The 17,032-nt window shown below is 46.2% G+C and overlaps 1 protein-coding gene across 3 annotated transcripts; it reads left to right on the forward strand.

Moving 5' to 3' along the window:
- The first annotated feature begins 5,816 nt into the window (after positions 1 to 5,816).
- map3k14b (mitogen-activated protein kinase kinase kinase 14b) lies at positions 5,817 to 16,785 on the forward strand. Of its 3 annotated transcripts, none has more exons than XM_080841135.1 (15): positions 5,817 to 5,840; positions 6,663 to 6,881; positions 7,037 to 7,106; positions 7,541 to 9,635; positions 9,946 to 10,080; positions 10,468 to 10,597; positions 11,448 to 11,576; positions 12,032 to 12,136; positions 12,567 to 12,730; positions 13,212 to 13,362; positions 13,599 to 14,093; positions 14,341 to 14,444; positions 14,698 to 14,827; positions 15,141 to 15,247; positions 15,809 to 16,785. In XM_080841135.1, exons 1-15 carry the CDS (start codon positions 5,831 to 5,833, stop codon positions 15,974 to 15,976), a joined length of 4,212 nt encoding a protein of 1,403 aa, XP_080697261.1. In that variant the 5' UTR covers positions 5,817 to 5,830; the 3' UTR covers positions 15,977 to 16,785. The 3 variants fall into 3 exon arrangements, with proteins under 3 accessions (XP_080697261.1, XP_080697262.1, XP_080697263.1); XM_080841136.1 differs by having other exon boundaries at positions 14,347 to 14,444; XM_080841137.1 differs by lacking the exon at positions 5,817 to 5,840 and adding an exon at positions 5,905 to 6,129.
- Positions 16,786 to 17,032: the final 247 nt, after the last annotated feature.

Consider the following 17,032-nt stretch of genomic DNA (forward strand, 5'->3'; position numbering starts at 1 on the left):
TCAGAGCGTCGATGGGGCAAGATCACCAGAAAGAACTTAACTAAAAGAACGTTCTTTATTCCATAAAACCACCAGATATTTCAACAGTGAAGTCTTCTGTCATCCTTCCAGTCGCCTTATTGAAGTGCAGAGGGAAGAGATGGAGACATGAGGTTCCAGTAGTCCTGACCATTGACTCACCTGGATATATAATATCTAGTACAATAATATAATAACTAGCATTATAATATAATATCGAGTACAATAATATAATAACTAGCATTATAATAAAATAACTAGTAATAATAATATAATAGCTAGTGTTATAATGTAAAACCTATTTTGGTCAGGGGTGCCAAAACTTTTGCCTATAACTGTGTATATAGAAAGTGATGAAGTATAAAGTGTATTATATCAGTGTGTATCTATCTAATCTGTATATGGGCGTTGTGCTGCAGTGGTTAGTGTCAATGCTTTGTAAGTGCTTTGACTTGGGTTTGATTTTACTTGGATTTGAAATACCTGGACTATATCTATTATATTACATATAGTGCCATATCATGCATATCTATATATTCTATTATTATATGATATGGTGGCTCTAGCTTCTGCGGTAGTTAGTCTTTGCCTCGGACCCCAACTGTCCCCCTAAAAACTAGAGGGGTCACGACCTCTTTAGATGTGAGTCATCGTCGGGGAAATCGGATTCCCTGTGGCCAGAATTAAAAGAGATCTCATCCTGCCCTGCGTAACATGGAATGGATTGATGAGTTCAGTAGAGAAAGGGGAAGTCCCTTAACTCTCCCTGACAACTAGGGCATGTGGGATGCAGTGGCGACGCAGGTGTTTCATGGCAGGAATGCCCCTATAAGGTATATAAATAACATAATCCACACAGCTGTTCAGTCTCTTAACAACCCCAGCCATTCAGCTTTGGTAGAATCCTCCTTCGCACCGTCATGGAAGGAGTCTCTCTCTCTCTCTCTCTCTCTCTCTCTCTCTCTCTCTCTCTCTCTCTCTCTCTCTCTCTCTCTCTCTCTGTCTCTGTCTCTCTTTGTCTGTGTGAGTGTGTGTATAAGAGAGAGTGTGTGTGTGTATGGAATTTGTATCTGTGTGAGTGTGTAAAGTATACATGTCTGTGTGTTTTGGTTTGTGTATGTCTGTGTCCAAGCGTGGGCGGTTTTCGGGAAAGGGGGTCCGATCTTGGCATACTTGTCACCCCCACCGCCAGCCAATCAGAATCCACCGTCACACATTCCCTAGCTTGCTGTGTTCCAAGAGGGGTAATGTTTCACAGCATGAGAGAGAATCTCTCTGTGTGTGTGTGTCTGTGTGAATGTGTGTGTCTTTGAGGGTGGGTGGGTGGATGAATGTGTGGGTGGTATTAAGCACTGACAAACCTACTAAATGAGTGAGATGTGCTGTGGCTTAGCATTTTCTGACTTCCTGGCATAAGCCCCTACCCCATCTTTTGCTCCTCCATTGAAGTTTAATACGACTGCAGAAGGCTGAGTTTCAGCAGAATGTTAAGTTACCTCTGCCTTTACCCTCTATGGGCCTTGTGGAGATTATTCATGGTCAAAATTACTGACCTTTGATTTTAAGTGTATTTAGGCCTAGAATAAATATTTTGAGCTCACTTTCCATATTTGACCTTTGACCTCTATTTTGGGGAACCGTCATTTTTAAATGACTACGTCCCATTAGGGTAAAAAAAAAAAATGAACATTTTCCTAAGTTAAAATACCATTGATAAAAAGAAAGGTATATATATTTTTTTTCAAACATTTTATTGAAAAACACTTCAGCTCAAATCAGTTGTGGAATTCATAGACACAGTTCTTTGGGGGAGGTGAACGTTGCATTTGCCACATTTTCAAGGGACATCCCTTCAACCTGTTGGTTCTGACTGTGCCAAGGCAGAAGATGCCTGACTTTGCCATTTCTATCTCAAGGCCTGTACTAGTGAACCAAGTCTGTACAAAAGTCTTTCTCTTACACACACAAACACACACACATGCTTGCCATACTCATACACATACTTTAACATATCATTAAGATTATTGTAATATACAGACAACATCAGACAACATCAGCCTCCCGGACCACTTAAGGGAAACACAGACACTAGACTGTTTTAAGACTGGACTAAAAACCTTTTTATTCAGAAAGGCATTTCCTACTTTTTAAAAAAATGTATAATTTTCTTAAACTGTGCTTTTGCTGAGAGCTGTTTTTTAGCACTCTGAGATTCTGCTTGAATGAAGAGTGCTCAACAAATAAAATGAATTATTATTAATTATTATAACCACAAGTCTAGATGTAGGACTGTATTGCTGCCTGCACCCAGACCAGGCATCCCACTGACTGGCTGAATTTTGCCAACATGCATCTCAAAGTTATATGCAATGCCCTTAGATTCACAAAGCACATACTGTACACTTTGTATCCCCACTTATGAGGCTTGCTTGGATTGCATTGTTTCAGATGGCTCTTTCCTTTGTATGGAATTATCTGCTCATCAACACAGAGATGTTCACTTGGTGGGATGCTTTGCATTCTCTCGAGTGGTAAGAAAAGGTCTGGCCTTAAAAAGTGGGTCATGGCCTGGATCACTAGTATTGTCATTGAAATGCAAATTTGCCTTGTCATCACATCTGCTATTTTGACTATGGGATAGTGTGCCTGCCAACACATGCGTGTTGACGGCACGCCTTATATAGACATATGAAAGGCACAACCGATGAACTGCTCTATTTCCCTCTCTGTACAGTTCAGGGGTGTATTCACATTATTCTGCACAGAGTAAAGATTGGTTTTGCTGTACAATGTGTTTTAGGCCCTCAGTAGGGAACATCTGCCTAAAGCAATGAGATAGGGAATGCACCCTTCCTACAGTGGCTACATGCATCTTTCAGACAGGGACAGGGTAATGGATACGGATCCCTGACTTCCACAAAAAACCTGCAACCTTTTCCCTGGTACAAGACTCTCCTCACTGTCTGGCTCCTCATCCTCATCCTGTTCTGCCTCACCACTCTCAGCTTCACTGCTGCAGTCTTCCTCTTGGTGATTCTGTGGTCAAAATTACTTACAGACAACTGGAGTGGTACTGCAGATTTATTAACGATATCGGGAGCATTGTTACAAGCAATCCATGTTCATGAAATGTCCAACAACAATGCCCACACATCTCTGGTCAAACCCATCTCTTATACCTAAAACCCCTCCCTCGGACTAATACACTGTGGCCACCTTGTCCTCCACTATAGATAAGAATATTTACATAGGATCCCCTTACCCCAAGCCTTGAGTAACTCTCTTAGCTCATCAAACCTTACCCAACAGGTCAGACAGAATACATGGCCACACTAAGTTACCAATTCAATTTATGTTATACTATGGAATCCTATACTAACCTACTTAATTAAATGTGAAACATATATTTTTTACCCCACAATTCCTCACATTCTGCGCTCTTACAACTACCTCGTCCCCCAGCTCCCCTGACCCCCAGCTCCTCTGGCTAAATGAAGAGATGGAGATAAAGCATTTCACATGCTGCAACATATCCTATATATCTCTATATTATATGAAATACGGAATCTGGCTTCTTCAGTAGCCAGTCTTACCCTTTGGTCCCTGCTGTCCCTGCTGTCGTAATCATACAGGCCATATTATGTGATTGACGTGAATATGTAGTACATGCTGTATGGCAAAGTGCTGTTAACTTAATTCGCTTGATACCCAGGGAGCTCACCAACTGATACAAATATCTGGATTTGTTTATTTATTTGGATCAATGTCTCTTCTAAATAAATACATATTGAATAAAATAGTTTCCTTTGGATCAATAAAATGAGACGCCGATTCATCACCAGATCGGTTTGTCCCTCCGTCTAGAGGAAGTGAGCTTGTCAGATTTCCATGACACAGCGACTTGCGTGGAGAGGACGTTGTTGTTGGACGCGTTGGGTAAAAATAACACGAAGCCTCGGAGAAGAAGACAGGAGTCTGGAGACAAAGGAAGAGCCTCTCCTCTAATCCTCTTTCATTTGCTCCCTGAAAGCCTCCGCAGGTAAGAATAGAAAACCTCAAAGATGCTTTTCCTCAAACTCTTCTTGAACTTTGAACCTGACCCTGAAGTATTGGTCTTACCCAATACTTTCTAAATGTAACTTTGTTAAGTTCATTCTTTATTTCAATACTGTAGATGCCATCATTATGCATGATGTAACTATGACGGCTCTTTAATGGACTAGCCATCATCTGTATAAGAATTCACTATATTCATTAATAATAATTTTAGAAACATTTAAGTAACTATTTTGATTAAGGTTACATTATCAAACTCTTGGTGAAAATATAATGGTCCTCTAATTGATTAGTTAGTTGATTAAATAAATAAATGTAGGTCATTGGTCGAGGTTACATGATCAAACTCCATGCATTGTTGAAGCTCTTGACGAAAATATAATGGTCCTCTAATTGATAAGTTAGTTGATTTATTAAATACATTTAAGTCATTGGTCGAGGTTACATGATCAAACTCCACGCATTGTTTGTCGTGGGTGAAGTGGCAGGTGGGAGGTGAGGAGGGAGGTTCATGTGAAAGGTGAAGTGTAATTCCTGTGGGCTTTAGTGGTATTTAAAGAGTGGTGTCACTGAGGGCGCGTGGCTCATTAAAAGGATCCTTGAGAGCCCATGTCTGAGCTTGACTGGCCTGAGGAGGTGAGGACAGATTGTTTTGGTCCTTGGCTCTCACCCGTGAAAGGGTGATAAGAGAAAGAAGGGAGGGAGAGGAGGGGAGGGGAGAGGGAGGGAGATAGAGAAGGAGAAATACTAGAGAGGAGAGGAGAGGGAGGGAGATAGAGAAGGAGAAATACTAGAGAGGAGAGGAGAGGGAGGGAGATAGAGAAGGAGAAATATTAGAGAGGAGAGGAGAGGGAGGGAGATAGAGAAGGAGAAATACTAGAGAGGAGAGGAGAGGGAGGGAGATAGAGAAGGAGAAATATTAGAGAGGAGAGGAGAGGGAGGGAGATAGAGAAGGAGAAATACTAGAGAGGAGAGGAGAGGGAGGGAGATAGAGAAGGAGAAATACTAGAGAGGAGAGGAGAGGGAGGGAGATAGAGAAGGAGAAATACTAGAGAGGAGAGGAGAGGGGGCGGAAAAGGAAGTATGAGGACAGTATGTGTGGGTGTGTTTGTGTGTGCGTGTGCGTGTGTCCCTGTGTATGAGGACAGTATGTGTTTAACCTGTGTGTGTGTGTGTGTGTGTGTGTGTGTGTGTGTGTGTGTGTTTGTGCACGCGCGTTTGTATGAGGGCAGAATGTGTGGCTGTGTTGGCCTGGTACAGCATGTTTGTGTACAGAGAGACAGTCTGTGTATGTGTGTGTGCACATGTGTGTGTTTATGTATTTCAGATGGCATGGGTGGAATGGCATCTGTGTGAGTGTAGGTAGGGGTAGAAAAGGGGGTAAAGTGTGTGAGTGTGTGTGTGTGTGTATGTTTGACAGAGGAAGCCATAGGGCATGGGTTTGAGTGTGATTGGAGAGAGAGACAGGGAGAGAGAGAGAGAGAGAGAGAGAGAGAGAGAGAGAGAAAGAGAGAGAGAGAGAGAGACAGGGAGAGACAGGGAGAGAGAGAGAGAGAGAGAGAGAGAGAGAGAGAGAGAGAGAGAGAGAGAGACTGTGACAGCTGAACAGATCGGTAAGAGCAGGAGGCTCCTGGCATGCCTGCGCATACGTGCCAAATCTCTGCTGGCTATTTATAACGCCCTCCTCCTCAGATCCCTAACACCAACCAGCCTCACACTCACACACTCACTCACACCCAGCAGGCAGACCAACTGTATGGAAAAAGGTGCGTGCTGTGTGTGTGTGTATGTGTGTGTGTGTGTACCTGTGTTCCATTTACCTGTGTCTCTTCCCACCTGTAGCATTAGCGACCTGTGACTCGAGCTAGCTGTTAGTGATACAAAGAGAATTGAAATGAATGGGAATAAGTAGACAGTTTTATAACAGTGGCTAGAATTCCCTAAATAATATAGTCACTAGGGGTACCGGTACCTTTAGAAAGGATTAGAGAAGTGTTCTGATTTGAAGCTTGGAGAACAAACAGATCAGCTTTCCTGGATGTTAGCAGGCAAAAGGTACTGTTGGGGTTGTTGAATGCATGTCTTTACATATGTAAATGTGTAGAGTTCATGTGCTTTTGTGCAAATCTGTCTCAGGCTCATGGCTTCGTGTGTAGAATGGATATTAATGTGAAACTGAAGCGTTCATTTCTGACATATATAGCTAGTGTGGGATGCTTTGAATGCTCTAGGCAGATATCAGAGAGTAGGCATACATTGATCATTCATTTTTAGCGTGTTTAGCGTGTGTGCTTCTCTCTATCTCATCTCAAGCATTTTAGTTGTGTTTCTGTGTCCTCTGATGAAATCTGCAGCCCTAGTGAAGCATGTTTATTTCCCAACTGAGTGAGAGCAAAAGTCATATCACAAAATATGTCTATAACCTTTTGAAACTAATTTTAATAGTCTATTCTATGTTGATACAAGCTTCTTTACGGGTGTGTTTCAGCTATGGTTTCTGTGGCAATACACCCAACATATAAATGTAAGCTGAAACTGACCTGGATAGAAATGCTGAATGTCACTGTGTCTCCTGTTGTCACACCAAGACAGTGGAATGGCCATACCCACCATGTTTAATTGCAGTACCAGGATCCTGGTGGGAAGGGGACGCTCCATCCTGTCCTCCCCAGAGGAAGAGGCTCACGTCCGGGCTACGGAGAAGGACCAAGCCCCCCTGGTCCTACCTGGAGCCCCAGTACCTGGCATGGACGAGCCTGGCACCGAGGAGGAGCCTCACTGTGACTCTATCATCGTACAGGAGGAGGGTAAGAGGGCATGAAAATGGGCACGAGGGGGCATGAGGGGGGTAATTAGCTAAGTGAAAAGCTCAATGGAAATGCCTACCATGTTATTGATTGATAATTACACTGATGGGCTGTGTGTGTGTGTGTGTGTGTGTGTGTGTTTGTGTTTGTGTCAGGCGACGAGTCTGAGGAGTTTAGTCCCAACTGCATTGATTTCTACCTGAGCAAAACTTCCCACAACACCAGGTGAACACACACTCACGCACACCTTGCATACTCTCACACACTCACGCACACTTTCACACACTCATGCACACTCTCACACACTCTAACACACTCACGCACACTTTCACACACTCATGCACACTCTCACACACTCTTACACACTCACACACACTCACACAGACTCTCACACACATTTCCTTCCATTTCACAGTTATACTTTCATTTAAAATAACTCATATTAGTCTATTGTGATTGTTTGTCATTACGCTCATAGACACACACAACACACACACACACACACACACACACACACACACACACACACACACACACACATAGAACCTATACATACAGAACATTTGACCACATGTCTGCTCTTTGAAGAGTATTGCATTCTCCTTCCTTCATGTAAATAATGTCAGCCCATTCTGGTTGTTTTTGCTGGTGATTGCCAGGCCTTTTGTTGGGGGTTGTTTTGGCAAGTCGGAGGACCTTTCTGAGACTCAGGACGATGGGTGTCCCTGGGTCCCCAGCCGCTGTCAGAGGAGGCGCAGGAGACAGAGGAGGGAGACGGAGCTCACCAGGGACAGGTGGAGCGAGAGATGTAGGGAGGGAGGAAGAGAGACTCCTCAGCGGGGGGACAGAGCGAGGGATGACATGAGAGAGAGGAGAATGAGGAGAATTCTGTCCGAGCCGTGCGGGCCAGCAAGCAGCAGCGACGAAGGCTCGTCACACACCTCCAGACCCCGCCACAGCTGGACGCCAGATCCATGGAACCCAAGCCCAGGGAGGAGGCACCGACTTCAGCCTCACCAGCTCACTCCACCCCCAGGCTTCATCCACCACAAGGCCCCGCTCTGGGAGTCCCCTAGCCTTGATAGCCTAGGCAGCCTCCTCTCCCAGAGTCCAGATGGGAGAGCCAGCACTGACTCTTCCTGTGGACACATGCAGGAGGACTTTGACTGTTTATATCACAGCAATGAAGCTCAGACAGGGTCCTGTTCCTCCTGTTTCCCTTCAGGGAAGAGTCACACATTATCCCACTTAAACACCCCAGACTCCTCTTGTGGCGACACCACCTCAGATCGGACCTCGGACTCACTCACAGTGGTCCGTCATGACACACAGCCTCACTGTTTGTGTTCAGGTTTCCCTGGCAACGGCATTTCCGGTTCCTCCACCTGTAGCGTGGATCGGAGCGGCACTGCTGCGTCATCGTGCTCGAACGGTGACTCGGATTCTGGATGCTTCCGTGCCAGGCTGGAGCGAAGCCTTAGTTGTGTGTGTGTTCGGAGCACCGTCCCGTACACCAGCGGCGGCACAGAGACTGAGACCACGTCTGACTCATGTTACCCTGTGGACAGCGTCTCCATCCTCTCCTGTCTCTGCGGTAGCGGGAGACAGGGGACGGCCGGTATGAAGGACTATAGTATTGATACGTCCTCTTTATCTCTCTATAACAGCCCTGACCCCACCTTCACGTCGGCCTCTTCCTCCTACACAGTGACACGGAGCTTTGACTCTCTGTGCGCAGAGGACAATGACCCACACCTCCGTGCTATTGTCAGTGCGGACTACACTGACTCTCGCACAAACTCTAGCAGCGCTGTCGAGCTAAGGGGAAGATCCGACTCCTCCTCGACACTAAAGGGAAGCTTTGACTCCCTCTGTGCGGACAATGACTCGGACTCCTCTTATGTCTCTTTGAACGGGAGAAAGGACTCCTGCCATAGTTTTGGGATTTACTCCGACTCCCGGTGCAGCAGCAGCGAAACGGTGTTCCGGTCAGACTCCTCCTGTAACACGGTGCGACGGAGCTTTGACTCGCTGTGCGTGAACGACGACTCCACCGCTGTGTACATCTGCATGAACGGGCGAGGAAGCTCCAGCACAGAGACGGCCATGGACTCTGACTCGTCCCTGTACAGCGTAGAGAGAAGCATTGACTCTCCCTATCGAAGTGAGACGGCTGTGGCTCTCTGTACCTGTCGCGTGGAGACGGAGGCCTCGCCAACTAGTGTGGAGGTGTACCCCAACCTCTACTGCAGCGAGACGGACAACGGGCTAACCTCGGCAACGACCTCGGTGGCCACCTCCGACCTCTCTGTGAGTGACTCGTTGTACGGGTGCGAGGATGAGTCAGACTCTCTCAGCACCTCTGCCGTTGCCGAATGGGGCTCGGTCTCCCTCGACAACAGTGAGAGGAGTGTTTCAGCGTCCACTCCCGGTAACCATGGGAACTCCTCGGACTGTCTGTGCCAGGCTCCGTCGGACTCCACCGCCTCGTCGCCTAGTTACGTCGAGGACAGGTGCAGTACCGACGCCCTCGCTAAGACCCTAGAAGCGGGGATACAACTGGACTCGCCCGCTCACCTGGCCAACCACCTGGAGCGGGTTCTGAAGGGCCTCCGAGGCGCGGTGACCCAGTCGGACCGGCGCCTGGTGTCGCCGTTCTTCAGGGAGCTGGTGCGAGAACCGGGGGAGGACGGAGACGGAGAGACGCGAGGGAAGACGAGTGCGAACGAGGGATTTCTCTTCCATCCCCAGAAGGTAAAAGACTGAAAGAAGAAAACTAACTCGAGCCGGTGTCCTCCGTGCCACTGCAAGTATATTTTAATTCATTCACGAATATTAAAAATAATAACACATTTATATTTAATCATTTATTTCAACTTCTGGTTGGAATGATTTCCTTTCACGGTGTCGTTAAAAGAGAACTAACTACTTCATAACAAACAAAAAAAGCTGTCTCCCTTTCCTCTGTGTGTCCCTTGTACCAGTTGAATGTTCTTTTAAATATGAACCTGCTGTTACTATTGTTGTGTCTGCTATGAGCCTGTGGCGTGTGGTCCTGTGTTAGCTTCTCCAGCCAAGAGACCTGCAGTACCGTGATGGTCTGCAGTACTCTCTCCTCCAGCACATTCAGAACGGCTCATACGGAGACGTCTTCAGTGCTGTGGACCTCAACACTGGATTCAAGTGTGCGGCCAAAAAGGTCAGCCTGCAGGTCATGTTACATAATTCAATTAAATTCAGTTTATTTATATTTCAACAAAACAATCAAATTATCTCGAGCATAGCACTTAGCTTGCTGTCCCTTTAGACTATTTAGATCACTATCTAATACGGAGGAACACATGGAAATAGGCCATTGACACCTTATTATGATGGTGCAATCACACAATGTATTATTCTTATATTAACACATGCTCTTTAGAGGCAGGCTTTACAACAAACAACAGCTTGAACTGAATTTATATTTAGAGGTTTATTGCAAACTTTATTGCGAACAGAACATTTTTTTTTTCTCTCTTTCTGAAATCCTACATTTCCCATGAGCCTTCCTGAGATGTAGTGATGTGTTATGTGCTGCCCCCCGCAGGTGCCGCTGTGTAGTTTTAGCTGGGAGGAGGTCGGCACATGGAGTGGCCTTAGCTCTCCTCGTGTACTCCAGCTGTTTGGGGCCGTGAGGGAAGGACCCAACATCATCCTCTTCATGGACCTCAAGACAGGTGAGCACTTAGAGAGTGCACAGAAATATCATAGGGAGGGAGAGGGAGAGGGAGAGGGAGACAGAGGGAGAGGGAGAGAGGGAGAGGGAGAGGGAGAGGGAGAGAGGGAGAGGGAAAGGGAGAGAAAAAGGAGAAAGAGAGGGAGAGAGGAGATAAAGAGGGAGAGAGAGAGAGAGAGGAGAAAGAGAGGGAGAGAGAGAGGGAGAGGGAGAGAGAGAAGGAGAGAGAGAAAGAGGAAAACAGAGAGAGAGAGGAGAAGGAGATGGAGAGAGGATATAAAGTATATAGAGAGAGAGGACAAAGAGAGTGAGAGAGGAGAAAGAGAGTGAGAGAAGAGAGAGAGAAAGGGAGAGAGAAAGCGAGAAAGAGAAGGAGTGAGAGAGAGACAAAGGGAAATGGAGAGAGAGAGGAGAAAGAGGAGAGGAAAGAGGAGAGTTGAGGAGCGCAGAGGAGAGATGAAAGTTGTTGAGGAGGAGACAAAGACAAAGCTTTCTATCTGTCTTTCTTTTTTTGCTTGGATATAATCTGTGTGCTCGCCCTGTCACAGCTTGGATTTCATTCATTTTCCTCCTTATCTTCCTGTTTTTATTTCCTCTTTTCTATCTTCTGTTTTTACTTATTCTCTTGTTCCCCTCTGTTTCTTCTATTGTTTTTCTCTCTCACATGCATCCTCTCTACTCTCTTCTCTTCTCCTCTCCTCTCCTCTCTTCTGTTCTCTCCTATCTTCTGTTCTCTCCTCTCTTCTCTTCTCTTCTCTTCTCCTCTCTTCTCTCCTCTCTTCTCTCTCTGTATCTTCTCCTCTCTCTGTATCTTCTCCTTTCTCCCGTCCCCTTTTCTGTCCGTCTCGGAGGTTCCCTGGCTCAGCTGCTGAAGTGTCGGGGGAGCCTGCCGGAGGACCTGAGCCTGCACTACCACATCCAGGTGCTGGAGGCGCTAGAGCACCTGCACAGGAGGCGCGTGTTGCACCTGGACGTCAAAGGTGAGCACATCAGGGCCAGAGCGTTCGGGTGCGACTGCTCCTTCTGCTACTCTCAGACTGTCTAATGCAGAAATGCAATACGGCTATCGCTCGGGCGATACGCCAAAGCCTCAGTTTGATTTTTCCTGGCATGACCTCATTCTCGATTAGTAAACAGTTATTATTGGTTGTTTGTCTGATTTGGGTATTGGGTGTACAGTATAGGCCTAGTTGCCTAACCATGAATAGTTGGGAAAAAAGATGCTTCCTGGTGAAGTCTCTGATACTGAATCTGTGATTGGCTGTCTCTCTGATACGTGTTTGTTTGTGTGATTGGCTGTCTCTCTGCCACTGGATCTTTGATTGGTTGTCTCTTTGACACTGGATCTTTGATTGGTTGTCTCTTTGACACTGGATCTTTCATTGGCTGTCTCTCTGACACGGGATTGTGTGTGTGATTGGCTGTTTGTCTGTAGTGGACAACGTGCTGCTATCTGAGGATGGGAGAGAATGCTTCCTGTGTGACTTTGGCCTTTCAGAGATGCTGGACACCAATGGACAGGCACCTAAACCATTCCGGGGTGAGACACACACACACACACACACACAGACACACACACACACACACACACACACACACACACACACACACACACACACACACACACACACACACACACACACAAACCTGTGTACACAACTATGCAGTTAGGGTATGGTGGACACACAGAGAGTCAGACAGACAGAGGGACAGACAGACAGATACACACACACACACACACACAGACTGACAGACAGAGAGACACACAGAGACGCACACATACACAGATACACACACATAAATGTCTGTATGATTTCATGCTGTATGAAGCTGCTGAATCAGCTAAAGAGGTGAGGGGCGGAAGGTATGGGTGCCTTGCAGGGCTCTTCTGCTACAGGCCCTATATTTAGCAGCTCTAAAACGGGACGTGTTGTGTGTTTTGTTGTGTTGTGTTGTGTTGCGTCTCCAAGGATACGGCTTGCGGGGCACGGAGACCCACATGGCACCTGAGGTGGCGAAGGGGGATGCGCGCGGCGCCAAGGCAGACGTCTGGAGCAGCTGTTGCATGCTGCTTCACATGCTCAACGGCTGCCACCCCTGGACCCGCTACTACGCACACCCACTCTGTCTCACTGTGAGTCAATACTACAGACACGGAACTCAGAACATATACAACACGTAGAACACGTAGAACACATAGAACTTGGATCCGCTACTACGCACACCCACTCTGTCTCACTGTGAGTCAACACCACAGACACGGAACTCAGAACATGTAGAATGCGTAAAGCACGTAGAACTTGGACACTTCTAGTGTAGTTGTAGTGTTTACTATGTAGCTAGTGCTATGTGTATCAATACACCCATATTATGCATTACATTTACCTCCAAACTTGACATTTCTCAATACTATAGTTTACCTTAAGAGTGAACATGTTTTACACATTTCGTTTGGTAATCAGATCCAGATCAGATCAATATGAGCGATGATTTATTGTACCACTGTAATAACAGCCATTGGGCAAAAAAAACTAAGACTAAGCATTCCTCGTCCGTGCCGCTTTATTACATGACCTTTACCCTAACTGGTTCCTGCTCTGTGTGTCTCACTGCAGATAGTGAGTGGGGAGCCTCCTCTAAGGGAGATCCCTGGTGCCTGTCACCCACGGACGGTGCAGGTGTTCAGAGCAGGCCTGGTGAAGGACCCGGGGGTCAGAGCCTCTGCCTCAGAGCTCAAGGACAGGAGCAGGGACGCCCTCGGAGCAGGTAGCGCTCCATACACACACACACACACACACACACATACACGCACACTCACACACACACACACACACACACACACACACACACTCACACACTCACTCACACTCACACACACACACGTGTATCAGTGTAGTCTGGTGTCTCACCAGTTGGTTTATTAATGGTGTGTGTGTGTGTGTGTGTGTTTTGTCTCTCTCTCTCTCTCTCTCTCTGTGTGTTTGTGGATGTGTCATTTGTAGTGGGTGGACTCACGAGTGCCATAACAGGAGCTCACCAGCCTCCCGAAACCTCCGCTGAAACTGCAAGACCTCCAGGCCCAGAATGGCCCTCGGCGAGCTCCCAGGAAGCACTGCCTCCCCGCTGTGACATCACTTCCGGGTGCGGCGACAGCCCTCAGCCTCTGGTGCACTGGCTGAGCACCTGGAGGGAGAGAGCGCAGGAGGAGGACGGCAGCGACAGCGAGGCCGAAGAGGAGGAGGAGGAGGAGGAGGAGGAGGAGGAGGAATGGAGCGAGGCCGAGGGGAGAAGAGAGAAGTGGGAGGAAGAGGAGAGCGAGGAAGAGGAGGGGAGCGATCTGGAGAGTCTGCGTGAGAAGTGGAGCGACTGGATGGAGGAGGAGGAGGAGTGGGAGCCCTTTCACCGGCTGCAGATCCTCTACGGGCCCAAACATCACACTCAGCACCGGCACACGGACCAGACCGAGTCAGAGGACGAGAGCAGAGCTCTGACCAAAGGTGTGTGTGTGTGTGTGTGTGTGTGTGTGTGTGTTTCTTAATTCATGAGTGTACTTGTCAGTCTGTGTGCCTGTGTGCTAGGGAATTTGTGAGCATGTATCTGTGTGTGTGTCTGTGTTTATGATGGAAGGTTGGGGAGAGGATTTGAGAGTGAGTAATAAGTAGGTAACACTGAATTGTACTGTATGGTGTGTTTCTTATAAATGATTGATTGATTGATTGATTAATTGATTGATGTGTTCTTTAGAACCAGGTTTGACCAGTGTGTCTCTGCCACGCCCTCCTCGATCACAGAACAGTGGCTTAATCTCACGCCGCACACCTGAACACCAGCTTGATTCCTCAGAAAAGGTGATTCCACACACACACTCTCAAACAAATGTACACATATGTAAATTTACATTTACAAACAATTCCGACTGAGCACTGTTACACAGACACACACTTCCACTGATGAAATGATCTGAGCACTGTTACACAGACACACACACACACACACACACACACACCACACACAGACACAGACACACTTCCACTGATGAAATGACCTGAGTGACGCTGATGTGTCTGTGCACTCATGTGTTACTTCCTGTTATTCCACTAGGAGTCTGATGATTGGTCGGATGACCTGAGCTCAGGGGTGTTCTCCTCCTATAACAGCCAGACTGACAGAGAAAGCTTCAATGTTGATTGGCTGGTTTCCACCAATCAGCCACCATCCTGTTGCTTTGAAGGTCTGTGTGTGTGTGTGTGTGTGTGTGTGTGTGTGTGTGTGTGTGTGTGTGTGTGTGTGTGTGTGTGTGTGTGTGCTGATAAAAGGTAAGTGTTTTGTGTGCAGAGTCATTAGAAGCACCCTCCTCTCCTCTATGAGTTTAATATGTAGATCACTGGATAGCAACTTAGCAAGGGTGTTGTACAATTTGGCAAATTAAATGTGGTTGTCTGCATGGATTAAATTAAGACATATTCTAAATGTCAGTTTTTGCAGGTTTACACAAATAAGGCTTTTAGAAAAGGACTAATGTAGTTGTTTCTTATCTCATTCAGGTTTAGGAGTGGACATATGGATTGAAGGCTTCAGTGGAGAGCGCCTCAGGATCAGGGAGAGGCCTCAGGTGCAGCTAGGCCATATAGCCATGGGCATCAGTGACCAGGTGAGTTTGTGCTATAGTGATCTGGTCTGGTCTGTCTGGTCTGTCTGGTCTGTCTGTCTGTCTGGTCTGGTCTGGTCTGGTCTGGTCTGGTCTGGTCTGGTCTGGTCTGGTCTGGTCTGGTCTGGTCTGTCTTGTCTGTCTGTCTGTCTGTCGTGTCTGTCGTGTCTGTCGTGTCTGTCTGTCTGTCTGTCTGTCTGTCTGTCTGTCTGTCTGTCTGTCTGTCTGTCTTGTCTGGTCTGTCTGGTCTGTCTGTCTGTCTGTCTGTCTGTCTGTCTGTCTGTCTGTCTGTCTGTCTGTCTGTCTGTCGTGTCTGTCGTGTCTGTCGTGTCTGTCTGTCTGTCGTGTCTGTCTGTCTGTCTGTCTGTCTGTCGTGTCTGTCTGTCTGTCTGTCTGTCTGTCTGTCTGTCTCTGGGTGGGCACAGGCATCAGTCACCAGGTGAAAGGACATGGTTACAATAAAACAGCGTAACCAACACAGTACCAGTGTGTGTGTGTGTGTGTGTGTGTGTGTGTGTGTGTGTGTGTGTGTTTTTAAGACACCTTTTCTCTCTCTCTCTCTAGATCTCTGCCCGGACGTTTAGCCTGGCCACCCTGGATGGGAAGCTGGCGCGACCCGATGAGGAGGTCAAGGGGTCGGGAGTCATGTGGCTGCAGTGTGTCCCTGCCTCCGACGACTGCCCCACCTGGACATGGAGGATCAGAGATGGACAACTAGAGGAGAGGAGATGAAAAGAGCTCTCCTCCTGGCAAGTGGCAACCCATGAAGAAAGGAAATCAATCTATCCATCCATCCATCCATCCATCCATCTACAGTATCTATCTATCTATCTATCTATCTACCTACCTACCTATCTATCTATCTATGAAATCCTAAAAAGCTTACTATGGTGGCTTAGGCTTAATTTTGCATCAGTATGTGGATTCTAGAAGATGGTTTTGCATGCGTGTCTATTACACATTTTAAATACATTCTGTGCACCAACTCAGTAAACATGCAAAGAAAAGGACAGTTGTTTGGTAAGGTAGAAACCAAAGTGGATTTGATTTCAGTCTTATTCAACGCTGTCAGTGAACACTGAAAATATCAGTCTGGGCTGGGAGAAGCCATGCGACTCTACACCTGGTGTTGAGTCCAGCAAACTATCTGTGATAAATAATCGAAGGGTGTGAAGATTTTGTTCAATTCTTGATATTGTTTATTTGATTGCCTGATTTCTCCTAAGCATGCCAACAGCCAAATACATTTTTGAAAGTGTAAAACAAAAAATTATGACATGATTACCCACACAAAGATAAAGAAAAATGTAACAGTTTGTAAAGTGTTTCCCCAGACATAATTGATATTTTTTATCATTTACAAATAAATGCACGTAATGACCACTGTAAAACCAAATTGCTAAAACATTTTATGACAGTTAATATAAGACGATACAATTAGTGTCTTTGTAAAATTGTATATTATTAAATGTAATGCTAACATTCTTATACTTTTTGCATCTGTATATTTAGATATATAAAACAAGTTATTAAAACCTTAACATGTTGAGACTACATTACTTTTGGCACATTGCAACATACCATACATATATATACTGAATATCTATGTCATTATTGATAATATTATTATTGAATGATTATTCATCATTTTAATTTTCTCATTTATTTTGTCAAGTGCAATAACTGCCATTCTTCAGTAGAGCATATAAAACCATACAGTTTATACACAACTCAAAGCCTAAAACACACACGTCCTTTTTCTGTTTGTTGGTCTGCCTCACACACACT

This window comes from Sprattus sprattus (genome assembly GCF_963457725.1).
Source record: "Sprattus sprattus genome assembly, chromosome: 6".
NCBI classification, from domain to species: domain Eukaryota; kingdom Metazoa; phylum Chordata; class Actinopteri; order Clupeiformes; family Clupeidae; genus Sprattus; species Sprattus sprattus.

Coding starts and splice junctions, on each gene's coding strand:
- map3k14b (XM_080841135.1), top strand. Junction 9,636..9,945: donor TTCTCTTCCATCCCCAGAAG/GTAAAAGACTGA, acceptor GTCCTGTGTTAG/CTTCTCCAGCCAAGAGACCT. Junction 13,363..13,598: donor CAGGGACGCCCTCGGAGCAG/GTAGCGCTCCAT, acceptor TGTCATTTGTAG/TGGGTGGACTCACGAGTGCC.